The 26,111-nt window shown below is 40.5% G+C and overlaps 1 protein-coding gene across 3 annotated transcripts; it reads left to right on the plus strand.

Moving 5' to 3' along the window:
- Positions 1-75: 75 nt before the first annotated feature.
- Positions 76-25,227, plus strand: rap1gds1 (RAP1, GTP-GDP dissociation stimulator 1). Of its 3 annotated transcripts, XR_006093444.1 has the most exons (16): positions 77-581; positions 4,809-4,916; positions 6,578-6,700; positions 8,232-8,357; positions 11,981-12,127; positions 14,975-15,103; positions 15,521-15,646; positions 16,941-17,084; positions 19,320-19,451; positions 19,821-19,955; positions 20,441-20,566; positions 20,721-20,860; positions 21,203-21,329; positions 21,876-22,004; positions 22,515-22,755; positions 23,666-25,227. XR_006093444.1 is itself a non-coding variant. In XM_042400832.1 (15 exons), exons 1-15 carry the CDS (start codon positions 578-580, stop codon positions 22,640-22,642), a joined length of 1,824 nt encoding a protein of 607 aa, XP_042256766.1. In that variant the 5' UTR covers positions 77-577; the 3' UTR covers positions 22,643-25,227. The 3 variants fall into 3 exon arrangements, 2 of the variants coding, with proteins under 2 accessions (XP_042256767.1, XP_042256766.1); XM_042400832.1 differs by having other exon boundaries at positions 22,515-25,227; XM_042400833.1 differs by lacking the exon at positions 11,981-12,127 and having other exon boundaries at positions 76-581; positions 22,515-25,227.
- Positions 25,228-26,111: the final 884 nt, after the last annotated feature.

Raw genomic sequence — 26,111 nt, forward strand, 5'->3', positions numbered from 1 at the left:
ATCTAGTGTATTAATCCTTACTGGTTGGTCAGTTTCCATATTTGAAGTTCTTGGGCTAGAGGTAATATTGTTAGACTTTTGGGGGCTCTAGGGGATGCAAGGCCTATAAACCTGCCTGCAAACAGCCTGTAAACATGAACAGCAGGTGTAAAATCAAGTAGGTTTGGCATCTGGCCTTTATTTTGAAGGTTGTCACCGGAAGTCCTGCTTTTCATCTCTTCCGGCTGACTTGACGGTGGCATGTCAGCAGTGAGCCAGTCGTCCAGGGGAGCGGCAGCCAGAAGGACTGTGTGTGTGTGGCTATGAGAGGAAGTCAGATGTGTTAACCTGGTCGTCTCCCCGGTGTACAGGCCGCTGTACAGCAGGACCGCCCGACCGGCCCGGAGGCTGCCGTCGCTAAGTTACCTAACTGTCTAGCTAGCTGGCTAACCTCATCCCGCTAACTTCACCAGTTTAAAGCGGCGTAAGGAACGAGCAGTGCGGGGAAAGCGGGGCCTCCGGCTACTACGACTTGGTCTACGGCTGCTCTGGAGAACTGAACACCTCGGTTTATTTCCCGGAGCAACATCCTGCTGAGATGGGTGAGTAGACAGCTAGCTAACACGAACTGTTTTCACCATTTCGGCTAGTTAAACCATAAAATGGTCGTTAAGAAAACGCCTGCAAGCAGCGCCGTATGGTCGACATTATTTATCATACATTAATGGCTGCATGACATTTACGTTTATCTTCACTGTTTTCTATTTTATTAGGCATGAATGTCAGTCATATGAAAAGCTGACTTTAGCTAAATCGTGTGTAGTGTCTCAGTACTCGGGTGGGGTAGCTTCCCTCTCTCTCTCCATCCACTGTCTGCTGTTACTGCTCGTCATGTTTTTCCTGTGTAAATATTGTTTATTCCGATTGCATTACCCGATGTAACTGAGCCGGGATTTGAAATGGCTTGAAGGTCTGAGTTGCTAAATGAATGTACATCCCCTGAAATGGCAGTGCTGTTGATGGTGTAGATGGCACTCCTCCATCTCCACAGCTGTTATGCAATGGGATCCAGCAGCCTACTGTGTGTTGCTGTTTATACTGCACTGCTCTCTACACTGTTACTGTTTCTGCAGGTTAGTGGTGTTCACACATTGCTTACTAAAATGAGCTCAGGCCTAGTATTATATCAGCATTGAATTTACTGCCAAATGCCATTTAAAACTTGCTGTAGATTCCCTAATTATTGCTCCTTCATCTAAAACCAGTGCGATAGTTGCATCCCTGAATGGCATCAGTTTATGAGGTATTTCACAATCCCAGGCAGGATCACTCCTTTCCATTGATATAAGGCACTCAGGGACGGAGGAATGGATGGATGTGTGGGTTGTGCAGTGCATTAGCAACTGACAGCAACAACCAGGTCACTGCAACGGTGTCTGAAATCCTTACGCAACCTACCATCACCTGGTTTGTGGGCAAAATGCTGGACTAACATTTGAGAACATTTCCAGTTCAAGCAATTCTTAGCGTTTTGGAATTAATTTCTTTCTTTCTTTTTTTTTTTTAATCTATGGGGAAGTAGAGTGTCAGCCTCAGAGGTAATTAGAGTGCTTTCTGGACTGAACCTGACAGGTCAGTCCTAATCAGATTTTGCTGAGAGTGTAGACAGTACAGACTGAACTGAAGGCTGTGCTGTGAGTCAAAATGCAGTCAAAAACAGCTGTATAGAGCCAATGAAAAAGCATCACTTTGTCTCATACAACACATATACTGTATGAAAGCTACTTGCGTAATAGGCATTCAGCAGCCTTTATGTAGCCTAGTTGTACATGAATATCAGTCTTTTTCATCAGACTGTAAAAAGCTCTTTATAGATTATAAATCCAGTGAGGTACCACTCTTCACTGGAATTGTGGAGCTGTCAAATATCACAAAATGCTCAATTATGTACTGCATGTACTTATGTTATGAATAGATATCCTGTCTGTAATCCGGTTCTTTCACCGATTAGTAAGACGAATAGGAATGATAACCTGATTTTTGTCGTAGCATGTGATGGATGCGCAGCTGTGCGGCTGAATCAATGATTCAGTTTCTGTGGTTAACATAGCTGGCAGTGTAGCAGATTGATGACTCTAGTCTGTGTTATGGACTAAAGAGAAGTAGAAAGAAGAGCATTGAAGCTGTCTGTTGGTTTGTCCTGAAATATAGAAGAGCCGTTCACAAAGTCAGTGAGATAGGCGTCGCAACTACAATTGGCTTCACATTGTTGGCTGACAGGAGGTCGGCTTAGTAGCTCCATCATATGAGTTCCCTTACGTTTTCTCGTTTTTAGCAATTACCAGCAAGAAATGTACTGGGCAGGGCGTTTAACGGTTGAAAATTAAACGTACTACTCTCCAGTGGCTGCAGCTAACAATTATTTCCATTAACAATGAATCTGTCGATTATTTCCTTGATTATTCGTTTGTCTATACAATGTCATAAAAAAGTGAAAAATGCCTGTTATCATTTCTTAGAGCCCATTGTGATGTCTTCAGATGCCTTGTTTTGTCTGAACAGTCAAAAACAGTCATGTATGATGCAGAAAATCCTCAAATGAGCACATTTGAGAAACTGCAACAAGCAAATGTTTTGCTATTTTGATATTTTAATAAATGACTAATGACTAGATTAATTTTCTGTCGATCATCTAATCAATGAATCGACTATTAAAGGTAGAGTCAATAATTCTGGAGAAAGATTGTTGACATTTGAACTAAACACCCAATTAAATACACCTGCTGCGTCAGAAGCTCCGCCCCCCCAAATTCGTACATTGCCAAGGCAACGACCAAAAGAGAAATATGGCGGAATCCAGAGCGATGCGTCAGCTGTAGAGTCACTTCTGTTCCTCTCGCACATTATCACGAGTGGGCTCATGTGAGCACGACAGTCTATCTCACTTCTATACTTTTAATTTTTTGTCATTTATCAGCTGATATACATGCTGATACCAACATATCTGCAATGAGTTAATATCAGTCGGGCTCTGGTAGGTAGCCGTCACACTGTTAGCTTGTAGAGCAGGCGAAATGTTTAATCTTGTAGCAGATAATTGAAATAAATGAAACTCTGGACAACAGAAGAAAACAGATGCTTTCTTCCAGTAGGGTTGAGTTCCAGTAGCAGCTTCCATTTTGGATCTGTTTCCAGGTCAGCAAAATAATCAGATTTGCTAATCTCTGCTATGCTAAACAAATCTCATGTCAAATCTTTTATCACTCCTCAGTCTTTTGTATTCACTGATGTAGAAAACATGCACGCTTCTAATGTTTGAGTTTTCACAGACAGATGATGTGTTATCGTCTTAAGTAACTAGATGGCACGTCAAAATATCAAGCTGTCTGTATCGTGCCACTCGGTAACACCACTGTACAGAGGACATCTCGACATGTCACAGCAGGAAAAGCTCAGGTTTAAATAATAAAATGAACGATGGCTAAAAATCCATTCAGCCGCTTCAGTCTCAGGCTCCTGGTACTGCACATGCTGGCTCACTGTCACACTGTCATCATTATGTGGTCTCACTAATGACAAGTCGAAATGTCTGCTGTGAAAAAAAGGCTTATTGTGGGTCGACACATTATTGCGTTTCAGCAGTTCAGCCAGACCAACAGAGTGGTGTGTCTCCTCTAATGAAACACTAGCTGAACCTCCCAGTTCAACTGGTACGCATATTATGGAATGAAAACGTGTGTAAAACCAGCTACACCTGTTATTCTAGTGTGTCAGATATATATTTCATATCTGCTTTAGATGGCAGTTACAGCTTGTAAACATTTACATAGTATATTACTACAACAAGCTTTACAGTAGACCGTTATTTCATTATTTATGAGTTGAGTTGCTCTCAAATGCTGAAAGCTAAACATATTTGGATTTTTCTGCAGGTTTCTCATGTAGAAACTGATTTTTTGGGGGAGAGAAAATACAAATACCATGCTTCTAAGATGATACAGTGTCCATATTTCTATGTTTAATTCTGTTTTTTGTGTTTCTGTGGTCCTGTTATTACTAAATGAAGCATATCAGAAAACAAACGATGAATCTAACACTTCTGTTTTCTGATACGCTCCATTTTGTCTGAGCTGTGGAGTTTCTAGAGGATTCAAAGATGGAATTGTACAAGTTCAGATTTATATAAAATTCTTTTAATGCTATAAATTAGCCGTTAGTCAGATGCTGGAAATCCCTGAGTGCAGTGTGTGCTTGCAGCTGTCTTGCGGTGAAATACATTCAGCACCTGCAGTAATTACTCCAATGCTTAAATAACACTTTGAGTTGGACTTGGCTGTATTTTTATGTAGATGCAGTGCATGGTGGTTTTAAAAGCTTGTTGCCTGTGTGACAGCAATATAAAACCGTATGCATTCATCTTCTCACTGCCAGAGAAAATGGTAATTTACAAGACCCAACTCCAGTAGTGAGCCCGGCGATGTTAAAGAGATTTAAGAAGAGAGAGAAAATGTGACTTTATAGCCAAGTGTGTGTTGACGTAGATAGAAAAGTTCTGTCATCTGGGTCAGTTGGAGAGCTTTTGGTATATTTGCTGAAGTGTGGTCCTTTTTTTTAAACATTTGTGCTGCTGTTGGCTTTCAGCGAGCTCCACATTTTGGAAGGATTCTTCTGTTGGGGAAAACAAACCTGTAATGTTTCCTATTCCCAAACAGCTGAATAAATTAGCATGTATCCAGGTTCAAGTCTAAATACTCTGACTCACTCCCTCTGTCTTCCTGCGTTCCACTCAGCCTATCTTTCTGCTAAATGATGTGTGTTTCTGTTTTCAGACAACCTGAGTGAAGCCCTGGAGAAGCTGAAGCTAGCGTCCACAGACAGCGCCACGGACAGCGTGGAGAGCTGTCTGGACTGCCTGCTGAAAGCGCTCGCTAACAACAGTGAGTATAACCTGATTCACAGCTAGTAGGATTTAAAGTCTCTTGCTCTAGTTTTCTCCTTAAATGTCACTCTGGCAATCCGCCTGCTTTGTACCCTGTAACATTTGGCGCACATGACTCAAATCTAAATAAAAGCGGTCGCAGTGTGTTCAACCACATTTTTGGGCAGTTTGACAGTGTTTGTCAGACGGGTTGAGTAATGACATCTTGCTGTTTGAATGAGCAATTCTTCCCCTGGCTGTTTAGCAGATCATCATTGCAATTTCTAAACCTGTGGAGCCAAACCAGTGTGATAATCTGGATCATTTCACAGAGAACAGTGGCTCTGCTTTGGTTCCTTCATTTATTGTTGTATGTCATGGTGTAGAGCCGCCACTATTAGTCAGTTCATCAGTAATCCAATAATTGTTTTGTCATTTTTTTTTAAGCAAACATGCCAAACATTTGTTGGACTCGGCGTCTGTGAGGATTTTTATTTGTCATACATGACAGTAAGTTGAATATCTTTGGGTGACTGTTGATTGGACAAAACAAGACGTTTTTCATCTTTCTGAATTAGACATCGATTAATCAAGAAAATAATGAATATAATCATTAGTCATGGTGAAATCTTTAATCGAGAGATCCATAAGTGGATAATACCTCTTCACATGAACCTCTAGCTCTTCAGAAAATTTGAATGCTGTGGTTGCAAATAGAGTTTTGATTGTTGCTTCTTCTCTAATATGGTCTCTTCTTATCAATCTCTCTCACCAAGAGTCAATCAAAGCAGAACATTGGCTCTTTGAAAAGCTTGTTCTACATCTACCATTTATTACAACGTTGCATATATGCAAATATCTGTTATCAGAAAATGTGATGACATTCTGCTGTGAATGGGGATTTTTTCGGCCTAATCAAGCGAGGCAGTTGCTTAGGATTCTATCAGCTACTTTTCCCAGCCTGTAAGAAACGTCGTGCTGCTCTGATACAAAGCGACGTACGATGTGATCGATCAGGTACCTGCTGGGCCGGATCAGACAGACCCTCATGTCCTCATCTCAGCTCCTCGTCATCGCACTTAGTTGACAGATAACAGTTTTATTAATCTTTAGGGTATCAGCTGTAAAGCCAGATGTTTGCTCTGTGAATAAGCATTATCAAAACAGCCTTGTTAAAACAAGCACTGCACAGCAAGTTAACAACAAAGCCACACAGCTACTGTAGCTACAGCCAGCTGTTTCAGTGACTCATAAGAAAGCCAGCAGCAGTAAGCCATGCAAGCAGAGCCGCACTGGGTTCCAAAAATGGTCATTTCATCTCTATTTCAGTGACATTTTGCAGGTGAATCACATCTTTAAGTGCTGCTTTTGGTTGAAAAGTATTTTGTGAATGTTGAGCTTGAACAGAGACAAAATATTACAGATTATATTTTTGACGCAGAGCAATTCAGCTTTAAATCATATTCAGATTGCTGTAATAACTTCAGGTCTACTGTAGGCTAAGTGAGCACAGTAATTAGTAAAATGAAGGGTGAAAAAATCAAATTAAAATAAATATTGGCTCACAAAACCTGGTGGACATCCCATAAGTGAAAGTCAGATAGTGATGATACTTGCATTAGTAGGTACCTTGTACTTTTGAAAGCATCCATTAATTAATTGTGTCTCTTTCTCCCGCAGACACAGAGGCCAGTATGAAGATCCAGGAGATGGGTGTTCTTCCGCTGCTCCCCACCCTGCTAAACCCCCAGTCTTCCTGCACCCCTAAAGTAGCCAACATCATAGCTGAGGTGGCCAAAAACGGTGAGGTTCGGTTTCCAAGCCCATCCAACCCCAGGAACATCCTGACTTTCTGTTCATTTGTCAGTATTCATTTTTTTACACTTTCTCTTGCTCTCCTCCTTTTTTTTTTCATTTGTTTCTCCATGTTTTCCTCATGAACACATGATTTTGTGTGAAACGGAGCAACCATCGATCTTTCTCTATCGATAAAGATATCAAGAGTCAGTTTGATGGACAGGTCAGTTTTAGCTGCACTTTTGGCATTTCAGAGCTAAGCTGTCACTGACTCTGAGGTTATTGTGTAAGGACTCAAACCTTGCATAACCGCATTGTCAGAGAGATTCCACTTTCCATAATGCCTCTGCGTGAGCACGGGAAAAAAGCTTTTAAAGTAGAAAAAAAGCAGAAGTGAAAAGAATTCGGGGCAAGAAAAGGTTAGGATAATGAATGGGTTTTTAGCAGCTTGCAAGACTGCAGCTAATGATCACTCCGCAGCAGTTTGCCAAGCTTGGCAACAACCCGCTGGCATTTATCTGTCTCCGCTTCAGGAAATGTCTGCAAGCAGCCAAGTGACTGCTGGGCTAAAGACAACTCCCTTTCTATCTGACAATTTGATTGTTTAGAGCTTGCACCGGGTAAGATTTAATGTTACCATATTTGACTTGTTAGTCTAAAACACCACCACGACAGAGGAGAGAGTGTATCATCCCCTCGCCTCGTTTGTCCAGATGAAAATCTGATTAGAGCAGGGTCGCCGGTGAGACGTCCTCTCCACGTACAGAACATAGTGACTCAGAGATTACTGGAAGTGAGAAATGGAAACTGTGTCTTAGATAGCAGTGAGTGATCACTCCATCCACAGATAGCTTCTTTTTCATTTCTTTCGTTACCTTGAGTTTTAGGCATCAAGGCAAAGCTTTTCTATTGGCCAGTGATAGGCAATATGTTTATTTGTCTGTGCATTATTTGCATCCTCCATAGATTCAGCCTATCACATACAGACAATACATCTGTTCCTTTGTACCGTTTCTATACACCAGGATGTAGTAAAGAGTCTGCCGTTAAGCAACTGTTCATCCAGTTTGCTCACTGTGGCTGCTGCTTCTTTGAACATTCTTCTCTGCAATATTTCAAACAAAACAGCTGAAGAAAAAACACCGACAACGTCCGTATCTCCGTGTGTACGCGAGGTTATAGCAAACGGTAGCAGCTGCTACTAACCTCGGTAATGAATACGTCGCATTTCCTGTTACTGCTTCCAAGTAAAAGCCTGTGGGTGCTTCACTAATGAAAAGCTGTTAATGTGAAACATGAGCAGCAGGAAGCGATGGCTTAGAATTAGCAATAAATATGGCTGTAAGAGGCAGGATCAACTGGTCGATGGCGACTGATGGGTTGGTGACCGCTGGTTTCTACTGTTCTCTCTCTATCTCTTTTATTTCTCCAGGTTTATTGGGGGGTTTTTTGTGGGCAGCGTTGCAGTTCAAGCAGGACTGTTTTAATGCAATTATACTCCAATTTACGCTGACCTGTTCTGCTTGCCTCTCTCTAGAGTTCATGCGAAGTCCCTGCGTCGAAGCCGGCCTCATCCCTCCTCTAATTCAGCTGTTAAGCTCCACCGACCAGGAGGTTTTACTGCAGACCGGCCGAGCTCTTGGCAACATCTGTTATGACAGCCGTAAGTAGGAGTTTGCTTTGCTTAAGGAACATTGAGCCCGGTCATCACCATCACAGAGCCAACAGCACATAAGTAATAAAAATGATTCTGCTTTTGGACTACAGGAGACAAAACTGATGTTTAAGCAGCTACACAGCCTTTAACAGGTTTACAGGATTACACGCAGGGACATGTGATTGCCATTTATTTCTTTTGTTGAGCTCCAAATAACCCAGCTCACTGCTGTCGCAGAGCGTGTCCTCTATTTGCTGCCTCGCTGTTTGTTAGTCGTGAACACTTAAATTGAATTTTCTCTGACATTGAAGGTAGTTTGATAACATTCTCATTTTGGGAGGATTCACCTTGAAGGAGCTGCAGGTTCCAGAAGAGAAAGGATGTTTTGTGGTGATTGATGTTACACTTCTAGCAGCATAAAGTGATGTTAACATGACAGTTTAAACATGACTCACACTTAGACTCCAGGTGCTTCACATACCCGCTAGACTGTAGCTTCTTAAACCCTGTGACTGCTAACACCGTAGACGACTTCATTACAGATCAGATATTTCTAAATGTATTACACCGCTCTGCTGTTTTGTCAGATGGTTTTTGTCGATGAAATCCCCGCTACTGGAAGACGGCAGCAGAGCACCCGCCACAAAGCCGCAGAAAAAAAAGTTTAATCCTCGCTGAATCTGGGTATTCCCTCCTCGCTGACCCAACAGCTGACACTCACTGTGACCAAAATGCAAAGCTTGTTTGTCTAGCTTGTCATGAGTCAAATTGTCCTACAGTGGCAAAAGTCACATATTTATGTGATTATGAGCAGCAAAGCCCTCTGATAATGATACAGCTGAAAAAACATGGCAGGTTTATATTATAATCATCACTAACAGCACAAGTAAAAAACTTTTCATAGTTGAAAAAACAACCAACTTCAAGTGTTTGTTAATCTGACAGCGTGAACTCGTGCTTTCAGCATTATTCATTCTAAACCATCAAGCACATGCTCATCAACAGCTGAAAGGCTTCAGATTGTACATATCCTGAAGTTATGATGTAATTGGACACGCATGATAGAACCACACGTGACGACAAAACCACGTTACGTGATAGGAAATAAAACAAAGGTATCACAGTTCATTTGACAACGACGCTAACACGCGGCACCTTTTTTGAACCGTCTCGCTTTCAGACCTTTTTGATTAGTGAATGTTCCAGCAGAGTATTTGACCTCAGGGAGGAGCAGCAGATTTTAAGCCTGATTTTGCAGACAGCTTTAGAAGCTTTAATCACAGCTGTCAGTTCTGGCGTATAGTTCCTCCTCTTGTTGAAAAGCTGGGTATCCGTGGAATCTGGTGGGATGTGACATTTGTTTGAGTGGAGGGGGGTCTCAGTGAGCTGGCACTGCTTTATGACAGACAACACTGGGAGAGTGTGGAGAAGCAGCTGCTCGCTACCTTAAAGAAACACGCTGTGATATGGAAGACGTCGCCTCGGTCGCTTTAGTGAATAACCAGTGTGCACGCTCACTAAACATGTGGTGTACACAAGTGGGGCATAATCATTATGAAGTTAAAAAAGCTGTTACATTTCATACAGTCACAATATAAATAGAAAGTAATAAGACTCTTTAATTATACATTTGAAAATATTGAAACAAGTGAATCAAAGTATATTAATGTTCATTTTTAGCAATGTGCTTTTGAAGTGAAGAATTGTGAAATATTTAGCAGTTTTACATCTATATTAGTGATGGTAAAGGTAATGAGGGTATGATCAGATGTCTGAACCTCTCCAGGTGACTTCTTTCCAGTGGTTTCGCTCCAAGCTCGTTCCAGATGTGCGAGCTCAACACCCCGTTCCCCAAAAGGTTTCAGTATGCTTCAAACAACCGTCTGAAGGCAAAAGTGTTCCCACCTGTTCCTAATAGCCCACACTGCCTCCTGATCTCTCTCCAACAATCCAGCGTCTTTGTGTGCGAGGAACAGTACAAACGTTGCACATTTTTAGATTTCCTCCAAATAGCCACTGTTTGCCTTGATGACAGCTTTGCACACTATTGGCTTTCTCTCAAGCAGCTTCATGAGGAAATGGTTTTCCAACAGTCTTGTTCCCACATGCTGAACACTTGAGCGCTGATTTTCCTTCACTCTGTGCTCCAACTCATCCCAAACCTTTTCAGTTTTGGTGTTAGGTCTGGTGATTGTGGAGGTCAGGTCATCACTCTGCTTCTATGTCAGATAGTCCTTACAGAGGCTTACAGATGTATCGCCAATAGTGTGCAAAACTTTCATCAAGGCAAACAGTTGCTACTTTTAGGAATCTAAAATATGAATGTGACTTTTTTGTTTGCTACATAATTCCACATGTGTTATTTTATAGTTTTGCTCTCTTCAGTATTGTTCTACAATGTAGAAAAATAGTAAAAATAAAGAGAAACCCCTGAATGAGTGGGTGTGTCCCAGCTTCTGACTGGTATTATAGTCGTATACAGGAAAAGAGCTTGAGACTAGTTCAAAGCTTGCTACCTTCACATCTCTGCACTCTTGACCAATTGTGATTGTCCGTTTGTGTGTTTTGGAAAATTACTAAAATTGTCAAACGCAGCGTCTCCCTTCCCATCATCAGAAAGGAGGTTACAGATGCATTTAGCATTTAGATTGAAGCATACTGAGACCTGAAGTGTGAGCCCAGACAGCTTCTATGTGTGATTTGATGCTTTTGGGTAGCTTCAAGTACCCAGACGCCCTTCACATTAAAGCATCACGTGAAGAGAAGAGAAACGGGTGATATTAAGCACCTGGCATTGCAGTGGCGCCGAGAGGTGAGGCGACACGGGCCGCCAGGTGCGACTGGAAGTAGCCGACACAGTCGCACCGAGAGGGCTGACTCATGTAACGCTTCCTTTGGCAGCTGTCCTACCAGACAAAGCCCTCCCAGAGAGACTACTGTGCATTTATTGTTTCTCTGAACAACACAGACGAAGTCTCTAATAAATAACAGTATCAAAGATAAACCGCTGGTCATCAAAGGAGCAGGATCTGGAAATGGACAGCACACAAAGGCTCCATTATGCCAAATATATCCACTGTCAATGGTCAGTTTATTCAAGCTTTTTTTTTTTTCTTCTTGTTGTTTTCTAAGATTTCAAGCCTTTGATTTTGCTGTTGTTGATTGTGTTGACTTCTTGGCTGCAGCAGAATGACTGTATTTAATAAGAGAATTTTTCATTCTGTTGCCACACACAGAAAGAAATTGTATTAAAAACAAAAAAGAATTATGGCCACCAATGTCACATGTGGCATTAAAAATCCAACTCTTGTATGGATTTGAATAATAAAAAGCTTTTGTTAGAGGGATCTAGGAACCAGCATCACATTAATCCTGAATCACCACACAGGAGCTAGACTTGGATTTGCTTTATGTCAAAACAGTCGTGGTCATAATTCTTTACTTATTTTATGCAGCTTTGTGACAGTTTTTATAGCCTTAGTTAGCATTGATTTGTATGTTCTGTCCTGCTTATTTAACGTTGCTTTCATGTGTATTTTTTCAGGTTGTGGTTATTATTATTTTTTTTATTTTTTTATTTTTTTCTTTCCTTTGTGGTTGATTTGTGTCCTGGCCTCTTTGTTTTGCAGATGAGGGCAGGAGTGCAGTTGACCTGGCAGGAGGGGCTCAGATAGTAGCTGAACACATTAAATCCCTCTTCCAAAATACTGAGCCGGAAAATGAGAAGCTCTTGACTGTCTTTTGTGGCATGCTGATGAACTATAGCAATGATAATGGTAATGACCATCTTCCCCCAAGAACAACTGTTAAATAATCTGAACTAATCAGCGGAATCTTCTCTTTCTTATACACAGACGATGTCACGTTATTTTACAGACAGGAGGGTTGAATTGTTTTTGGACTGACCATTCTCTTGATCTTTCTACCATGCTCTCTGTTGCTTTTTCCAACTCTACTTCTGAGGTAATCTGCAGTTATTAATATTTGCTGAGAGGCATAGTAGCGGTACCTCTCCCTCCTCTACCTCGCCCCTGTAAGTGTGCGTTGTTAATAGAGTCAGCAGGTAGAATACATTCATCAGCTAGTTCCTCTCCTTGCTTCTTAACAGATGAAAGGCCTCGCACTAGCCTGTATCAAACTGCTGAATCCTCCTTTCTGTTTGGCATAAATGCAGCACCAAACAGCTCATAATATTATTATCTTGGAATGATGGAAATAAAATTAAAAAAATTCCAGAATAACACTGTCTACACTCTGTTATGGTGCTGCTGTTAGGCCTGTATACTGTGTAGATCCATTATATTGACTGTAATGAGGTAAATGTGAGCAGTAGCATACTGTAGATAGATTAGTTAAAGGTGTAGTTCAACATTTTGGGAAGTGTGCTTAGTAAACTTTCTTTCTGAGAATAAGATGAGAAGATAAATCTCATGTCTGTGTGTTGGGTACAGAGCTGGAATCAGGGTGTGGTTAGCCTAGCTTAGCATGAAGACTGGAAAGGTGAAGAGAAAGCAAATAAACACATTTCCTACAATCCTGAACTATTCTTTAAGCTGTAGGGAAAGTCTGATAATGTGTGTAAAATGTTTTACAAATGCATTTATCCAGTGATTTAGTGGTAAGTAAAAAGTGCCATCTTTTCTTTTTTTTGCTTTTTACAGATTTTCATTAAAAGATTTAGCCAAATTAAAAAAAAAAAAATCCACAATTTATGGTAAATGAGGAGGTAATGACAGCTTGCAGTATTCTTTAATAATGGAAGGTGATGAGAAAAATGCAAAAGAGCTGCTGAATAACCTGCAGAATCTCTTGAGGCAACCAGGAAAAGAATATTCTATTATTTATAGATCTGTATTGATTTATTATGTAGAAGTTTTCTGAAAATCAAATTAAAGATTCCAGATACCTTTTTTTTTTTTTTTTTTAAAGGGATGTTAACAACATAAGGCCTAATATATAGTTTTTTTAAGCGATCCATTTTTATTTTTAAGTTTCTATCCTTACAAAATTACTTTCAGTCAACATTTTTACTCCAATTTTATCTTTTAATACATTTTTTTGGCATTTTATTCCTTAATAGATAGCCGACAGTAGACAGATGGCAGGAAATTTGGGGAAGGAGAGATGGGGAATGACAGGCAGCAAAGGTCCCCAGCTGGACACAAACGGGAGACGTTCAGATGCACACTTGCCACCATAACTACTACGTACTAAGGCGCCTCTCAATCCCTTTTATCATTATATTTACTCCTAGGTTAAATTAACAGATTAGACCAGCTTAGAAAAGGTGGAAAAAATGATTAATTGTCATCGACTGTATCCCTGCATACATGTATTTCTGGACTATCCTACAATTTGCATCTTTGTGATAACAAGGCTTGTTGAGAGCAGCAAGTATGTGATCTGACAGACTTGCAGCTCCTGCCAAGGTGCCTTTTGGCAATGACGGTTGGATCTCTCGGAGTGGGTGGTGTGAGGTTTGGGGTTACATTAAAAGAAGAGATGAGTTTTTGTGGCTTTCAGCAGCTTTCAGCATCTAGCTGACTTCTCATGTCTAGCTAATGCGCATTTACTAACAGTGAATCATCGCATTTAATGCAAGTGAATGCATTATAATTCCAGATGAGTGCACGCACCATGTGCTGTAATGAATAAGATAGTTACAGTGTAATATTTGAAGGTGCTTCGTTTTATACTTTGTAAACATTAATGTAAAACTGGCAAATTAATCGCGACACGTTGGTGCAAATATTGTAAACGCTGTCGATGAGACCATGGGTGAGTTGATGAAGTGGTGTTTTTTACTGGTGGTATTTTTGGGACAATTCTTCCAGCAATGCTTCTTGCCCTTTCTGTTTTTGGATTCTCCTCAAGTCAAGTTAATTTGTATACTGTAGAGCAATATCACACACAGTGTCTCAATAGATTCTACAGACGGTTAAACACAGACGATCTGTTGGTTCCAAATCCAAATTTGCTTAGTGATGAGATTGTCCTGGTTGACCTTCCATACAGATCTGAAGATTCTCCTTCTCTCTTCTGTCGTGCTCCTCTTACCCTCTCTTGTGTCCCTCCACCACTGATTCATCAGCTCTGGGTTTTTAAATAAAAACTACATCTAAATGCTTTTCTTTTTGCTCTCCAGGTGCTTCTAATAGCTCTACCATGTCTTACCATCAAATGGCAAATGCTTCTACACATTTCCTTTTAGGTTTTGGGGATCTAAAATGTACTTGCCTTTTTCTAACTCACCCAACCGTCATAAAGAGAACCGTGGTGCATATTGTATCTGTTTATATACGTAATCCTGTGTCAGTGTGTGATGAGTATTTTTGTAAGATTTTATTGTGATTTCCTAAACATAAATCAGGCAGGAATTCATTACAGTGTTAATGCGCTCTGTTTATGGTGTCATCTACGTTCAATGGAAGCAGTACATAGTGTTATAGAAGCTTTAAAATCAGTTATAGAAATGCTCACTGTTTAAGTACACTGTCTAAGTGTATGATATAAGCTTTCAAGCAAAAAGAACATTTTTTTTCTTTGTCTCCTACAAACCTACACAAAGTTTTTAAAAAAAACAGATCGACTGCCCATCTCTCTGTCTGTCTCTGTTTTTCCAGATTCCTTACAAGCCCAGCTGATCAATATGGGTGTGATCCCCACTCTGGTGAAGCTGCTAGGCATCCATTCCCACAACACAGCCCTGACAGAAATGTGTCTAATTGCTTTTGGGAATTTGGCTGAGCTTGGTGAGTATATATTAACACTTGTTTAGCCAACCATTCTAACATTCACATTTCACCTAGATGACCTGAGCTTCATTTACTGATATTTAGTTACTTGGGTTTGTCACATATTGTCAGGTTATATTTAGAAATAACCAAACCCCAAACCCATACTGAACTGCTGCTAGGTAATGTCACCATCTCTTTTACTCGTAAGGGAATGACATCAGCACTGTTCTAGAAGATAGTCAGTTGCCATACTAGATCACAGAAAGTGTAATCATTGTCCAAACTGAAAATTACATGAATCTAAATGGAGTGATCATAAGATGTTTTGGAATGGTCAAGACGGTATTGTCTAACTGTATTTTGATTGGTTCAGATTGTAGAGGAGAGGATCTCTTTCATGACATGCCTGTGATACTCCTCTTGTGTCTTCAGAGTCCAGCAAAGAGCAGTTTGCCTCCACCAATATCGCCGAGGAGCTGGTGCGTCTTTTCCAGAAGCAAACAGAGCACGAGAAGAAGGAAATGATTTTTGAGGTTTTGGCTCCTCTTGCAGAAAATGGTAATTTTTTTTTTTCTTTAATCTTTTCTCTAGTTCTGTATGAACTGTGAGGGAAATCTGGACATTCAAAGACAAAACAGACAGACTGCAGTATCCTGTCATGCCTGTAGATAAACTCATGTCCACCTACTGTACAGTAAATGATCCTCTTAGTGTGAGTCATGCTTTCCAGGCTAGTTGCTAACTGCACATTCATGGCAGACAGCTCCTGCATTCGCTCAGCTGCTCTTTTTCAAACGTGTCCGTGTGTGTGTGTGTTTCAACAACAGAGAGAGCATCTTACAGACTGTTGTTATCACCGTTCCAGGCACACTGGGTGCTCCCACATTGTCAGTCTCCAGGACAACGTCCTACTTAACTCTACTCTAGAGAAACCTCTCTCTCTGCCTCTCCATCTCTCTTTCAACATCTCTTCATTTGTCACGCTGCATGTTGTTTAGTAGATCTCTAGAGAGGCTAAACAGTCATATATTGTCCTAACATTCAAATGATTTCAAAGGAAAATTGCAAAAAAAATCCTTTAAAATGCAGGCAAACACTCATATAGGAACAGCTGTGATGAATAATCTATAATAATTTTCTCAATCAGTTGTTTGGTTTATAAAATATTAGGAAATAGTCAAAAAGCTCATGTTGACATCTTCAAATTAGAGATGAAGTGATATGGCTTTTCAGGGCTGATGATGATAACTGTGGGTTTGTTGTGGCTGACACAGATACGACAGCTGAACAGAACAGAGGAAACAATATTGACTCTCCTATAATATCTACACTGGATTATGAAGCATTACAGGTTTAAGGTTTTTACTGACATCCAGAAGGCATCAGCATACCTGTGATTTTATTTATAAGGTGGTGTTATCTGTGCGTTGCCATGTTATTTCACATCTTGAGTTCAAAGTGAGGACAGGTTTGTGTCACTGTGCACCTTACTGCTGGAATAAACCAAACTGACATCACAGTCACTCATTCCTCTTGGAGACTTCAAACTGATATTTTTAACATTTGTCAGTTTTAATTAACGTGTCTGTGTGTGATGATTTTGTTTAGTTGTGAACGTTTATATATGTAATTTATTCTTCCTTCTGTCTTGCAAAAGAGCTCTCCTCAGTGTCTCAATGAGACTTAACTAACATTCAGTATAATATGTTGTTATCCTGCATGTGTTAATGGCGTCACATGATGTATATCATATGATGCATATCACATGATGCACCGCTGCACTGCAGCAGCAGCAGCAGCAGTGTGTTTCAGTCTTCCTCTCTGACTGTCTCGTCCTCTCTCTCCCTGCCAGATGTGATCAAGCTGCAGCTGGTGGAGGCGGGTTTGGTGGAGTGTCTCCTGGATGTGGTGGCTCAGACTGTGGACGGAGAGAGGGAGGAAGACATCGCCCAGCTCAAGACTGCCTCTGACCTCATGGTTCTCCTGCTGCTGGGAGGTAAACACCAGGGACCAATAATTATCTAACACTAGATGGGTCATAATTATATGAATCAAATACACAACTATAGATGTTATTTAATGAAGTTATTGACAATCAATAAATAAGTGATCAGAAATATTACAAAGAAATTACATATCAAATGTAAAATATAAATATTTCTCCCTAAAATAAACTCATAAGTTAGCAATTGAATAAATAAATAAATAAGCAATGACGTATATATCCAAATAAATCAGTATCCAGTGAAGTAATAAATATGTTTATTGTTTTATAACTCAATTCCAACTTGAGTGTCTATTTGCAGGCTGTCTCTTTTATGCCTCCGTGCTGGTGACAGATGTTTTCAGGTTGTCCGTCTGTCCGTCCCCTTCTCTTATGAAGGTTATATCTCAGGAACACCTGGAGGGAATTTCTTCAGATTTGGCACAAATGTCCACTTGCACTCAAGGTTACTGTGACCTCACAAAAGACATTTTTGGCCATAACTCAAGAATTCATGTGCTAATTATGACAAAGTTTCACACAAATGTCTAATAGGATAAAAATAAAGACATTTTATATCCAAAATGTCAAAAGTCAGCTTCACTGTGACATCATAATGTTCTGCAAAATACACTTTTCTGGCCATTATTCAACACCATAACTCAGGAACAGAAGGGGAGATTGTGACCATATTTCACATTTGGTCAGATAGTGAATTGGTGACACTGATCTCAGTGCCCACCTTGAAACTGTGGTGATTGTTTAGATCTGTGAAGCATCCACATTTTAGAATTTGTGGCTTTTTGCAGCAACAACCATATCTGAAGCATCGTCCACTGTCATGGCTACAACTTTGTGTTCTATTAGAATCATATTTATTGTCCAACTCTGTTGCTTTGTCTGCAAAGATTGAGACAAAACCTATGAAGTCATATCCATAGATTGTATATAAAGGCATCACCTGTCTGGTCTGGTCAGTCTGAGTTGAAAATGGAAGGAGAACAGAGAGGAGTCTTGAGCAGAAATGACCACATCTTCTAATCTTTACGCATACAATATATGACCATAAATAATAATGAACAGTTTGCGGACTCCTCCATCTGGCAGCGATGTTAAGAATGAATAATTCAGCCTTAATGTAAATATTTTAATGCAGCTGAATAGATTTGAACATAGTGTCATAAAATATGCATACCGGTCCCTGCTATTAGTCTTACCAGCCCCATCAGATCACATTCATTTAAACTTTATTTCATCAAGTAGTCTCACTGAGATGAAGATATATTTTTCAAGAGAGACCTGAGAACAAGAGACCTTTTGTAATCAGATAACCAAATTAGTCAAAATAGTTCCAAGAGTCATGAAAAACATCAGATAATTAAAGCTTTAAATTCTCCTAGGAGAAGGGAAGAATCCAGCTCCAGAACATTTTGCAGCTCATTGCATTAAAAAAAATACCTGAAACCATTTCTGCCAAAATTAGTGGTTACATAAGGGATATTTAAGGTTAAGTAGTTATTGGAGCGTGTGCTGTAGTCACAAGATTTAAATGAGAGAAGAGATGTTAGTTTGGAAGCTTCAAAAGTAGATCTTAATAGATGAATATCATGAGATGATCATTTCGTCTGGTCTGTAAACCTTGTGATACAGAGAGCAGTGATGTTTATAATGCTGCTGAAGTAATGACAGTACAGACCTTCAAGTTGACTGAACAATCATTTTATGCTTTAAAAATGACAGACAGCCTTTAATTCTATGCAAGAAGCCTAGTTTCATCTTCCATCCCTGAGTCAAATGTTAAGTATGAATCTTGTATGACTCAGCAAGAGTGATATGGATACTACATAATGATGTCCTCTATTCATTTCTGTAGCAGCAGCAGCGTTATGTCACAGTTAATACATCTAGTCTTAGCAATGATTGGTCGGCATATTGCGCTGCTGCGTGATAAATCTGGTCACTGTCAGATTAGACGATCATCTGAAATCAGAGTCATAAATTCTTGACTACATGTTGGACCCCAACCAATCACAGCTTGCCAGAACTTACATTACATACATACTGTAGGTGACTGGTAAGTTGGCAGGGACTGACTTCACTGCTCCACCCATGTTTGAAAGTGAAGCTGGAACCGTTCAAGGTCTCTAGGTAGTGAAGGTGGACTCTGGCTTTTTGGGCTAGCTGCATTTTTAAACAGATTTGCTGCCTCATAACACAGAATGACATTGTCTTCATGCTGCTGTGTAGACGAGTCCATGCAGAAGCTGTTTGAGGGAGGAAAAGGCAGCGTCTTTCAGAGGGTCCTGTCCTGGGTACCATCTCATAACCATCAGCTGCAGCTGGCTGGAGCTTTGGCCATCGCTAACTTTGCTCGTAACGGTAAGCTGTACTTCACTTTGTTGTGGGATGAAGTTAAATAATGACTTAAATGTTTATCTTCCCTGTTGGGAGAGTACAACAAAGACAAATACTGCAACTGCTGTTTAATCTCAATTTCTTCTTAACTGTTCTCACGCCAGCTGAGAGCGTGATGTGTAACAACAGAAATAAACTGAAAGATCGTGGCTGGACATTTTCAAAACAGTTTTGAAAGTGATGATTCACCGGAAATCATTTCTAACACTATTAATTACTTGGTAAAGTAACATGTTGGCAGTAGCCAGCACTGGTCAGGCTTCCTGAGAAAATGCAGTGTCTGACACAACGTTAAGGTATCTCCTCTACCGGTTTGTTTATTCCTGTGTGTAGATGGGAATTGCATCCACATGGTGGACACCGGGATTGTGCAGAAGCTTCTGGAGCTGTTGGATCGGCACGTTGAGGAAGGCAACGTCACCGTTCAGCACGCAGCTCTCAGCGCCCTGCGGAACCTGGCCATACCTGGTGAGCTGCTAACATCAGTCAAACTCAGACCACCCCGGTCCGGTCGGTCAGAGTACCACTGTACTGATGTCAGGTCTGTGTGTCAATATCTCTGATACCTGAATGGATCCAAGCGGACTCGCTATCAGCTGTGATCAGGTGGTGCATCATCATCACTGCAGAGTCACATCTCTTTTATTTACAATTTAAATAAGGCACATTAAGTTAAATGCACCCAATAGTCTTTTGTACAGTACAAGAAATAGATTTTCCTACAATAATACAAGTAGCATCAGCCTTGTAGTTTGAGAGTTGGCATTTGGAAATATTGTTGTAAAAGTGTAGAAATGTATTTTGTTCTCACAAAAGGTAAAAGCAAGGAATGTGTCCTTGATATTTTATTAAGTGTTAACTAAGCATAAAAACATTTTGTAGCAGAACAGTCACCAAATTGTAGAAAATTGCAAAGAATGGTGTTTTAAAGTGCACTGTTTCTCTTTCTCCAGTGGTCAACAAATCCAAGATGCTGTCAGCTGGAGTAGCGGATGTGGTGTTGAAGTTTTTGCAATCAGAGATGCCTCCGGTCCAGTTTAAACTCCTAGGGACGTTACGTATGCTCATCGATACACAAGGTAGAGATTTTTTACAATCGTCTCTCTATTCGCACCAATATGTTGACTCTCACCTCACACACTGAGAAGCAGTTTCTGCTGAATCAAGTCAAATGCATTTGAGTACAAATTATTTGGAAAAAAATGTTGTTGTTGTTGTGTTGTGTTGGTCCAGCTGAAGCGGCGGACCAGCTGGGGACCAATGGGAAACTGGTGGAGAGGCTAGTAGAGTGGTGTGAAGCCAAAGATCACGCAGGAGTGATGGGCGAGTCCAACAGGCTGCTGTCTGCTCTCATTCGACACAGCAAGTCTAAGGTCAGACACCACGCTGCTCTCTTGAAGTCTATAAAATATTTATATTAATATGCCAACAAGAGTCTAAGTGGTTATATATAAAACACAAAATAGTGCAGAGTTTAGCTTAAAAGAAAATCCTTTCCTGACCTGACAGCTCCCAAGTGGTTTTAGTTGTTAGATAATGAAGTGATTGATTAATTCCTGTTTTTTTGCTATTGTATTGGATCAAACTGCATCAGAACAAATACAGGAAAACATACATATTCATTATTTTCCATAATTTGTTGTTGTTTTCAATATATATGGAGGTACATTCCTAGGAGCGGCCTGTTAACAGCAGTCTTTTTTTGTGGATTTCAGGAAGTGGTCAGAACTGTTATCCAGGGAGGAGGAGTCAAGCACTTAGTTACCATGGCAACCAGTGAGCATATGATTATGCAGAATGAAGCACTGGTGGCTCTTGGTCTCATAGCAGCTCTGGATTTGGGTAAGAGCAAGAATGGATGAATACTAATTCATTCATTTACAACAGATTTGTATTTTGTACAGCAGTTTTTAAAGTTACACTCGGGCAACTTTGCACACCAAGCCAACATTTTTATATGCTTTATAAAAATACAAATAAGTGCTTTGCAAAGAAATCTTGTACACTTACTCCAATGCATTTTTTAATTGCTTGCAGCACTTTTCATTATGAAACAATGAAGGGCCTTCAAACAGTGATGAGTCGTTAAAAGCAGGGAGAGTTCTCCCGGCTGATACAAGATCTTTAGAATTGCTTTACTTTGACAGGAATCCAGCTTGATTCATGACTAAAAATGCTAGAAGCATGCATCAAAAAGAACCGGACCAATTACATGATCCAGCTGCTCATGAACAGCAGCCGGCACTATGGATACACACAACTACTCTGCACACAGCCTCAGGGAAACGTCTTCTATTAAAAAAATGCTGACATTTTTTTAATAGAAGATCATTCATAAATACAGAGACCAGAAAATTGACACACCAAGACTCTCTTTCTGGATTTCAGTTGCAGCTGAGAAGGACTTTGTTGGAGCCAGTCTGGTGTCGGTGCTCCACAAGCTGCTGTCAGACGAGAGGAGTGCACCAGAGATCAAGTACAACTCTATGATCCTCATCTGTGCAGTCATGGGCTCAGGTGAGTCCACAAGTCACAACTGACTTGTCTCCTAAATGTTACATATGGGGCGACTGTGGCTCAGGAGGTAGAGCGGGTCGTCCACTAATAGGAAGATCAGTATCAGTACAACATCAGAGTTATGTCATACTTACCGCTGTCTTTTTAACAGAAAGGTAGTCAGACTCTTCTTTTCTGTAGTTCCCTGGTGGAGGAAAGAGTTACCAAACTCCATTTGATCGGCAGAGTCCCTCTCTATCTTTAAGAAAAAGCTAAAGACCAGCTCTTTTGCGAACTCCTCCACACCTGATGGACTTGAGGTTGGAGGTTCTCCCATTTGAGCCACTTTAATGTAGAACATTTATGCAGGAAGTGTTGAGTTTAAATAATAGAAACTTCAAACAGTCCGAAAAAACAGCAAAGTTGAAGCGATTGAAACTAATTCATGAATCAGATTTTTTTTTTTTTTTGAGCATTAACAGTAGTTTGCTCTTGAGGGCTATCACTGCAAAGACTCTCTTCTCTTCTCAGAGCCGCTCCACAAAGAAGTCCAGAGCCTGGCGTTCATCGACGTGGTGTCCAAGCTGAGGGCTCACGAAAACAAGACCGTATCACACCAGGCGTCGCTCACGGAGCAGCGACTAACTGCCCAGAGCTAAATGACTGTGTTCACCCCACCCCACACCCACCCACCCAAATGCCTGCCTGACCACATATCACCCGACGACACCTCATGACTGCTCTCCCCTGTGCCCCATCGTCATGTGCCAAGGTACCATGTCGCGTTAACTGCCAGCCAGACATACAGTGACGTCTCTATCCCCAACCCTCCGCCCAGCCCACCTCCACTGGGGTTAGACTGATGTGCGTTTTAGACCGGCAATATTTTGTGATGATATACAAATCAGAAAATCTGAGTATTTTCTAATTGAATTTTTATTTTGAATGATAAGAATTCACCCAGAATTAATCACTTGTTCGGGTGGAAGAGCCTCTGAAACTGTTTTTAGACCACCATGGGACACCAAAACTCTCCTCTGAAAGCCATAATAATGAGATTTATTTAGGTGGGTTAGCAGGTCCTTAAGGAACGGTGAGGCAGGTTTCATTCCAGGCTTTACAGACTGACACCCATTATGCTTTTGAGTCAAATGCTCAAGAGGTAGAAGCCATTTCTTTTTCTTTTTTTAAATCAACTGACACATCAGTCTATCCCTGGTCCCCACCTCTACTTGTGCATGCATCTTCTGCTACAAGTAGCTCCACTGGAGCTGAGGCGCCATAGACAGCCTAACGCAATAGATAAAGAGACAACACTCTTTTACGACCATAGCTGTGATACCATCCGCCGGTAACCCACCAGTAAAAAAAATGTGCACAAAAGAACAAAAAAAACCCTTTCCTGTCGTGATTTTTCTTTCATTTTTAAGAAAAAGCCGCCATCTATGATGTGCCCAGTCGTGTCCCATGTAGCTCAAGTATAAATTGACTAGAAACTGTGCATGTTTTAGTCCTGTTGAAGGTGTGCCAGTGTTCATTTTACCTCTCTACTGCTCGCATAACTCCAAAGTACAGCCTGCCCTCCTCTACTGACACCTCCAGTCTTGTACACTCCTTTTTTTTTTGCACTTGTTCTTTAAGACATGGATCTCAAGGTTTTATTCAGATTTTTAATTCCACAGTTGTCCAGACACATTCTCCCTGTTCCAACAGCTGTACAGTGAAGTTAAAGGCCCCACAAGTCTCCACCCCGTGTCGCTGAAAGAGAATCACGTAAGAACCTGGTGAAGCACAGAGCTGTAGTCAAGTCTAACTCCAAGACTGAGTGCAGTCAAGTTTACATAAAGAAAAGGTCCAAATTGGAATTGATAGTGTTTCCAACTGGAAATATAAGACATTAAAAGAACAGTAGAGATGTTCAACTCCTTGCAGGAGCTGTGTTGGCCCTGACTTAGGACCGCCATACTCAAACTGTCCTGAATCACTATCATCAAAACTTGGACATCAACGGATGGTAGACAATCTTCTAAGTTGCCTATAAGATGGGTAAAGACAATGTCAGGTAGGTTAAAAGTAACAAAAAACATAACTAAAACATGTTTCAGTCAGGCCAAGAGAGGTCTCTTTCATTAAAGTAAATACAAACTGTACAATAAAATCCACATGGTCCATGATGTATTTTACATACTTGTCTTTTACATCTTACTTTGCACCCACCTGACAGATTTTTCGCCTTATAGTTCACCAACAAAATTTCCTACCTTCCAGTGAGATCAAATTTTCAACATTACTCCCATTACTTATGTATGAGCTGCTCAATGACTGAAATGTCCAAGTTCCTGGAAGTAGTGGTGCAGAACTGTGAAATATGACAGTCTAGGATGAGGGCGAGAACTCTGTATGAAAAGCTCAACATCGATCCAATAAATGCACCATAGTTCTAATCAATGCTTGACAACCTTTGCATATCCAGATTTCTACAGTTTAAAATCCTCTGTTTGCAGTGTTGTGGACAAAACTCAAGGAAATACCAATAAAAACATCCTGGTCAGCAGGAAATTATGAAGTAAGCAATGAAAAGCAGCCAAGAACAAGAGACAAAGTCAATATAGGCATGAGACCACCACCCAGGTTCATGATTCACTCCCTGATCCTGTTAGAACACACAATAACGCCCCCAAAAATCCCAAAACCAGGGACACTGATGTGTGCTGTAAGAAGAGCAGGGAGTGTAATTTTAACAGTACAAAATAAAGCAGCCACCATTCCTACATGTGTGTTTACAGTATGTATGTGTGTTGTGAATGTACTGCTTGGGGTAGGCAGCGTGGAGCAAAGTCTGGATTCTTATGAGAATTAGTAATTGAAGGCAAACAGAACAGTCAGTCGTTGAACTGCCTGACCACCACCACAGCACCACCACACAGGATTCTCTTTATATATGACGGTTGGTTCTTCTAGTCGAAGGGATTTCTGCTAACATGCATATCTCAGCATGTCCGACACTGTACCGACACCCTGTTAACATGCCACGGTGTGTTTCCTGGTCTGGGCCCACGCTTTTTTTTTAAAGGTATGAATGGTTATTTATCAGATTTGTGCTCTTCTAAAGACACATGCCAGTGGAGATGTATCCATAGTAACTGCGTAAAATACTATAAACTTAAATGTTTGTTGTAAATGTCATGAGTTGTACATTTGGAGGATTGTAACACAGCAGATAATAAAAGATGATAGCTGGTGATGGCTGATGTCTTTATTTCTTCAGTATATCAGTGTTGTAGAATTCATCACCATTTTATTACAAAATAAATATCAATATCAAATTGTAAAATATCTGTGAACATAACCCATGTAGGCTAATCTTAAATTATGTTGCAAAAATGACATGATTCCGTTAATTCACAGTTCCGCCACTGCTTCACTTAAGTGAAATATTTGTTGTGGTAACATTGCAGAATTTTCGCCTAATTTGCGTGAATTTGACGACTGGATAGTTACGCAGTGTTTATTTGCCAGAAACAGACAATATATGTCTGAATATACTCACCATCAGCAGTTTTTTCTGTTATTTTCATCCAGTTCCACTACGTTAAAAAAGTATTTTGTGAAGCCGCCGGATAAGCTTGGATTTTACCCTCTAGTAGTTGAAACCTTTTCAACTCACTCGGACATCTTACCTTCTATTTGCTAACCTGATGCACCAGATGGTTTGTTACACAGAACTATCTGAGAAGTCGTCCTTGGAAACTTTGGAAAAGGCCAGGCACTTTCAAAAAATACTTGGCCTGGTCATTGGATGAACCATCTATCACCATCTTACCTTGCGAGGCAGCTTCACAAGATCATGCAAGAATCCTTTTAGGACGCTGATCGGTCAGAACCACTAGTGGTTGGACACGAGCATAAGCGCATAACTTGAAGCCTGACAAGATGGATTCTTGCGCCATTTTGTGAATCCTGCTGCCTGGCAAGATAATCAATTTCCAATTTTCATGTTTTATACATGCATAGTCGCATAATTGCTTTGAATGTGACTGGAATGCAACCAAAATTCACTTAGTATTTTGTCCTAACATGCCTGAAGGCAGTAGAATATTAAAAAAGCAAATACTATCCACAGTTTTC

This window comes from Thunnus maccoyii, chromosome 22 (assembly GCF_910596095.1).
Source record: "Thunnus maccoyii chromosome 22, fThuMac1.1, whole genome shotgun sequence".
In the NCBI taxonomy this organism is placed as follows: Eukaryota; Metazoa; Chordata; class Actinopteri; order Scombriformes; family Scombridae; genus Thunnus; species Thunnus maccoyii.